Source organism: Physeter macrocephalus, chromosome 14 (genome assembly GCF_002837175.3).
Source record: "Physeter macrocephalus isolate SW-GA chromosome 14, ASM283717v5, whole genome shotgun sequence".
Classification (NCBI taxonomy): domain Eukaryota; kingdom Metazoa; phylum Chordata; class Mammalia; order Artiodactyla; family Physeteridae; genus Physeter; species Physeter macrocephalus.
Window position 1 is genome coordinate 98,870,607 of NC_041227.1, and position 7,172 is coordinate 98,877,778.

General features: G+C 40.7%; 1 protein-coding gene across 2 annotated transcripts in view; it reads right to left on the reverse strand.

The window, feature by feature from the left end:
• Positions 1-7,172, reverse strand: part of SLFN12 (schlafen family member 12) — a 34,442-nt gene continuing 27,270 nt past the window's right edge. For both annotated transcript variants that reach the window (XM_024127525.3, XM_007105568.4), the window contains one exon: positions 1-2,083. In XM_024127525.3, coding sequence (XP_023983293.1) covers positions 1,503-2,083 — 581 coding nt within the window. In that variant the 3' untranslated portion in view covers positions 1-1,502. The remainder of the gene's footprint in view (positions 2,084-7,172) is intronic.

Genomic DNA, 7,172 nt, shown 5'->3' on the forward strand with positions numbered 1-7,172 from the left:
GCTGGGTCTTAGTAGTGGCACGCAGGCTCCTTAGATGTGGCTCAGGCTCCTTAGTTGCAGCTCAACGGCTCCTTAGTTGTGGCATGCGAACTCTTAGTTGCAACATGCATGTGGGATCTAGTTCCCTGACCAGGGATCAAACGGGGGGCCCCTGCATTGGGAGCACAGAGTCTTAACCACTGCACCACCAGGGAAGTCCCAGCATGCTCTTTCAGTGTATGGAAAAAACTTCTTGCCTTAGCCTAGATCCTCAGTAGGCTAAGTGGTATGCACTTCTGTATCTGGTCTTCCACTCTAGTGTCGATAAATTTTTTCATATCATCAATTAGCCCAGCTAATTTCTTCATGAAGACAGTGGATTTAACCGATGCTGACAATTTCACTGCATCACTGATTTGCTTATCCTTTAAGATGGTCCGATTGCAAAAGTCCTAACTCACATGTGATGGCCATTACTGGCTTGCTACTTTCATGCATAGCAATTATCTTGAGTTTCATCTCAAGAGTAATTGCCTCCCTCTTCTTCTCATCAGAAGCAGGAAGCAACACAATATACTATAGAGTATCGGTTGTTTAACCCTCATGATCGCATGGCTGACTGGGAGTTGTGGCTCACTGCCACTGCCCAGCATCATAAGAGAATATCGTATTGCATGTGACTAGCTCAGGAAAAGATCAAAATTCAAAATTTGAAATATGGTTTCTACTGAATGTGAATCACTTTTGCACCATCATAAAGTCAAAAAACCCTAAGTCGAACCATCTTAAGACAGAGACCATCTGTACTAATTAGCACCCTTTCATTTCAGCTTAAACAAGACCCTTTCACATTTCTTGTACCACCAGTCTAGTGGTGATGAACTCCTTTATCTTTTGCCTGTCTGGAAAACTCTAAATCACCTTCAATTCCGAATGTTAAAATGACGATTCTGCTGAGTTCTTAAGGGTACCAGCTGAGCCATTAGACAAGCCCTAACTCCTCCAAGTGAATAGTGTAAAAGTCGTCCAAGAAAATGCAGATAATTTTGCAGGGAAGGGTAATAAATTTTGCCTTCTTCTTCATTTCCATTGTAAATACTCTGAATGTCATCAATGATAATCTTTTCTAAGTTATAAAGGTTTTCTGGGTATATCCTGGGAATTTCCATTGCTGTTGTTATTAAAAATAAAAATATTGCCATTTTTCCTAACTTAAAAGTGGAAGACAATTTATCCATGAACTATGTATGGAGCAAATAACAAACTGTGCCCAGTATAATTCACAAATTTATTTTCTTAATAACTCTTAAGCAACACCTATGAAGACCATTTAGGAAGAAATAAATGAAGACTAAATTTGATTTTCCAAGGTCCCATCATGTTGTCTTCCTTGCAAAGCTTTTCAAAGGCATATATTCCAGAATTTGAGAGCACCATTGACTATATAATGAAAAACATCTTCGTAGCCTGGTCTACTTTCCATGATTCAGGTGAGCCTTGGACAAGATTTAAACATCCTTTTTTCATTCCTCTGAAAGTAATCCATACTGATTATCTGAGAGGTGTTGAAAAATCTCAAAGTCAAATTGGTCATTCAAAGTTCCGAGTCTCTTCAAGACTATAAAAAGGGCCTTCTTCAAGTCACTCATTGTTTGAGTGGTTATAAGAGTGTAGGACTTAGGGTAAATTGCAGATGAGCTTGAATCATGAAGAAGTCTGATATTGCCTTCAGTCAATGTAGAAGATTCTTCACTCCAATAGATCTTTGTCATGACACACACTTTCCCACTGTAACCACCAATTTTTACCAGTTTCTTCTTTAAAGTTAAGGCAGTTTGTATAGAATAACGTTTTAATTCCTTATTCATTTCCCTGAGGAAGGTGTATAAGACTGGTGGACGGTCCTGGGCAATTAGAAGTGCATCACAGATGACTTTCTGGTTCTCTTGCAAGCCCAGATCCAAAGACCAGCTCTTGGAAAAGATCAATGTACCTTGACGAACGGAGACTATTTCATTACGTATTAACTGTGCAAGTCCTTTGTGTTGTGAGAACAGTTTCTCATAGAGGATTTCTGGAACATATGTCACCTTTTCTGATGGCACTAGACATGAAAATAATTATAATAGAATTTTAAACACTGGAAGCTTCCATTTCCAACCATGATAAAGCAGCTGGTACCAGACCAACCCTCCCACCAAAAACAACTATAAAAGTTGTCTAAAATATATAAAACAGAAATTTAAAGAACTGGAGAGCAACCAGTACAAGCAGGACTTAAAGGGTTACAATCTTTGATGGAGAGGAAGCACAGGAAGTAGTGCCACAATCATCCCAGCTTTTTGTCTAAGGATATTTTCCATATCATGTCATGGGTGAATAGAGCCCAAGCAGAAATCATCAGTTTTACTAGGCTGAAGAAAAAGAGGTTGGAATTCAGGGCTACCAGAGGATCTGGAATTTGACTGGGAAAATCTCAGAGAGGATGAAACTGCAGAGAAGCAGCCAAAATCTACATACAAATTTTTTTCAATTCACTGGCAAATACAGGGTGAGATGCTGGAAACCCAGAAGAAAATATCAACTGGGAGGCTAAAGAGCTGAACCTGAATTTCATCAACCTCATGGTGGGGGGGGGGGACTTAGACTGGAATTCAAGTCCCTTCAAAGCGAAGGGCCTGTGATAAACACCCCAGACTTTAAGTTGAGACTCAAGAAGAGCCGTGACCTAATAGTAAAGGCAAAATTTAAAGATATTATCCCTAGAAAAGCATAAAACCAATCTTCAAAAAAAATCAGGGTTATCACTGGTACTCTATCTACCTGACAAAACAAAGTATAATCCTCTTTGGAGGAATGTAACATCTTCCAAAGCCTCTATAATTTACCATCCATGGTACAATAAAAAAAAATTCAGAGATGTGATAAAAATCAGGATAAACTACCAAAAAAAACAAGAGAAAAAATATGAGATACAAGAAAAAGAGTGACAAGTGATTCAGCTATTGGAATTTATCAAAATGGGACTTAGAGACAAAGAGGACAGAATAGGAGGCTCCAGACTCTCCCTCCACCTGTGGATGCAACAAATAAACAGCTACATGTGGATCAATTCCCTCTGAGAGAAATCTAGAAACTAGTTGAGAGACTCCTGCACATTGGGTGACTGAGAAAATAACCACATTGAAATGGGTAGGAAAAGTTGAGACACAGCCTTGCCATAAACTTCACCCCGAGCACAGCACCATACAGTCAGGAGGGTACCCTCAAATCCTAGCTTCTCCCTAAGGAGCAAAAGATTTGGACCACACATCTAGTACCCCATCTTTTATGGCTGCTACCCAAGAGACTGGCTTCTAACTTTCCTGTCTCTGAGAGCTGATGAAGCCCAGCATTCACTAGTCTCCTGGGCCCAGAGCACTTCCAGTGGTTCTTCCTTCTGGCTCAGTAGAGAGCAAGCAGACAATAAAGTCAGTTCCCAGCTTCTCTCTGGAAGAGATTACATTGCACATCTAGTGCCCTAACTTTCGTACCTGCTGTCTGAGAGTCTGGCATCTTACTTGTCTGTCTCTGGTAGCTGATGGGGAAAGCAATCATTAGTCCCTTGGGAGTTTGAATGGGCATGTGGATACCTCCTGTTGCTCTTCCCCTGACCCACTCCAGTTATAAAACCAAGCCTCCGATTCTCCCTAGAAGCAGTTGGAATGCACATCTAGCTCCCAAAACATTCCAGTCGCTACCAGAGGGACTGACTTTTAACCCATCCTTCTCTGAGAGCTGACAGGACCTGGCATTCACTAGGTTCCGGAGGGCAACAGAGAGCAAAACAACAGTTTGAAAGAGCACACAGTCTGAACTAGTATGCAGGTATTTGTCAAGAGCAAGTGGGTGATAAACTCCATCTCTCAACTACTCCCTAAGGAGAGGAGGAATTGGGACACACATCTAGTGCTTCAACTTTTCTGGCTGCAACTTGAGGCACTGGCTTCTATCTTGCCTGAATCAGGGCACTGATGGGACTTGGCTTACGCTAGTCTTCTGGGGAACACTAAGAACAAAGACAGCATCTAAAACGAGCACAAAGCTTTGAGAGGTACCCAGAATCTCTGGCTGAACTGATTAGTGAGTTCATCTCCTACATGAGGTCAGTCTGTGAAAACTGGAAGAAGTGGCTGTTTTATATAATGTGCAGAAACCAACATAGAGTCAAGAAAAAAGAAGAAACAGGGGAATATGTTCAAAATTAAAGAACAAGATTGACCTCTAGAAACCTTTTCTTAATGAAATGGAGCTACATGATTTACCCAAAAGAGAATTCAAAATAATGGCCTTAATGATGTTTTCTTAGGTCACGAAAGCAATGTATGAACAAAGGGAGGTTTACAACAGAGACAGAAAATACTAAAAAGTACGAAAAAGAAATCATAGAACTGAAGAATACAACAAGTTAACTGAAAAATTCAATAGAGGGGTTCAATGACAGACTAGATCAAGCAGAAGAAAAGACCAATAAACTGGAAGACAGGTCACTGGAAATCATCCAGTAAAAAGAGAAAAAAGAAAAAAGAATGAAAAAGAGTGAAAACTGATGGGACACTATCAAGTACACCAATGTATGCATTATGGAAGTTCCAGAAGGAAAAAAGAAAAAGGTGCGGAAAGCTTATGCCAAGAAGTAATGGCCGAAAACTTTTCAAACCTCAAAATAAACATCCAGATCTAGGAAGTCCAAAACTTACCAAATAAGCTGAATCAGAAGATACTTACATTTAGACACATTATAATCAAATTGTCAAAAGTTAAAGATAAAAAGGATAATTTTGAAAGCAGTAAGAGAAAAGCAACTTGTAACATAAAAGGGAACCCCCGATAAGACTATCAGTGGCTTTTTCTTAAGAAACACTGAACGCCAGAAGAGAGTGGGATGATATATTCAAAGTTCTGACAGAAGAAAACTTTCCAACCAAGAATACATACACAACAAACCTGTCCTTCAAAAGTGAGGGGAGATAAAGACTTTCTAAAACAAACAAAAGCTAAGCGAATTCATCACTATTAGACCTACTTTATAAGAAATGCTAAAGGGAGTTCTTCAAGTTGAAAATAAAAGATGTTAAACAGCAACATGAAAGCATAAAAGTCATTGGTAAAGGTAAATATAGAGACAAAAACAGAAAACCATATTATTATAAGGGTAGTGGATAAATCACTTTTAATTTAGTATAAAAGTTAAATGATATTTGTTCATTCATTCACCGAATACTTACCAAGCACAGTGTGCCAGGCATCGTGTATACAGTTACAAGCTAACTAGAAGCAGTTCCTGCCTCTGGGGCTTCTGGGATGGAGTCCCTTCCACACAGAGCCAGGATTGTTTCTCATCTCTCTGCCTCTCTCTCCTAGACCCTGAGATGTCTTGGCTTAGGAATCTTGGACCCGTCATATGTCCCTTTGGAGCCGTGTGGCTGACAGGGTCTTGGTGCTCCAGCCAGGTGTCAGGCCTGAGCCTCTGAGGTGGGAGAGCCGAGTTCAGGACATTGGACCACCAGAGACCTCCTGGCTCCACGGAATATCAATCAGTGAGAGCTCTCCCAGAGATCTCTATCTCAACGCTAAGACCCAGCTCCACTAAACGACCAGCAAGCTCTAGTGCTGGACACCCCATGCCAAACAACTAGCAAGACAGAAACACAACCCCACCCATTAGCAGAGAGGCTGCCTAAAATCATAATAAGTTCACAGACACCCCAAAACACACCACTGGACTCGGTCCTGCCCACCAGAAAGACAAGATCCACCCTCATCCACCAGGATACAGGCCCCAGTCCCCTCCAGCAGGAAGCCAACACAACACACTGAACCAACCTTACCCACTGGGGGCAGACACCAAAAACAACGGGAACTACGAACCTGCAGCCTGCAAAATGGAGACCTCAAACACAGTAAGTTAAGCAAAATGAGAAGACAAAGAAATACACAGCAGATGAAGGAGGAAAGTAAAAGCCTACCAGACCAAACAAAAGGAAGAGGAAATAGGCAGTCTACCTGAAAAAGAATTCAGAGGAATGATAGTAAAGATGATCCAAAATCTTGGAAATAGAATGGAGAAAATACAAGAAACATTTAACAAGGACCTAAAAGAACTAAAGAGCAAACAAACAATGATGAACAACATAATAAATGAAATTAAAAATTCTCTAGAAGGAATCAATAGCACAATAACTGAGGCAGAAGAACAGATAAGTGACCAGAAAGATAAATAGTGGAAATAACTACCACAGAGCAGAATAAAGAACAAACAATGAAAAGAATTGAGGACAGCCTCAAAGCCTCTGGGACAACATTAAATGCACCAACATTCAAATTATAGGGGTCCCAGAAGAAGAAGAGAAAAAGAAAGGGACTGAGAAAATATTTGAAGAGATTATATTTGAAAACGTCCCTAATATGGGAAAGGAAATAGTCAATCAAGTCCAGGAAACTCAGAGAGTCCCATACAGGATAAATCCAAGGAGAAACATGCCAAGACACATATTAATCAAACTATCAAAAATTAAATACAAAGAAAAAGTATTAAAAGCAGCGAGGGAAAAGCAACAAATAACATACGAGGGAATCCCCATAAGGTTAACAACAGATATTTCAGCAGAAACTCTGCAAGCCAGAAGGGAGTGGCAGGACATATTTCAAGTGATGAAAGGGAAAAACCTACAACCAAGATTTTAAAAAAATATTTACTTATTTATTTATTTATTTTTGGCTGCATTGGGTCTTCACTGCTACGTGAGGGCTTTCTCTAATTGCGGCTAGTGGGGGCTACTCTTAATTGTGGTACTCAGGCTTCTCATTGCAGTGGCTTCTCTTGTTGTGGAGCACAGGCTCTAGGTGTGAGGCTTCAGTAGTTTCAGCACTTGGGCTCAACAGTTGTGGCTCACGGGCTCTAGAGCGCAGGCTCAGTAGTTGAGGTGCATGGGCTTAGTTGCTCCGCGGCATGTGGGATCTTCCTGGACCAGGGCTCAAACCCGTGTCCCCTGCATTGGCAGGTGGATTCTTAACCACTGCACCACCAGGGAAGCCCTACAACCAAGATTACTCTACCCAGCAAGGATCTCATTCAGATTCGATGGAGAAATTAAAACCTTTACAGACAAGCAAAAACTAAGAGAATTCAGCACCACCAAACCAGCTTTACA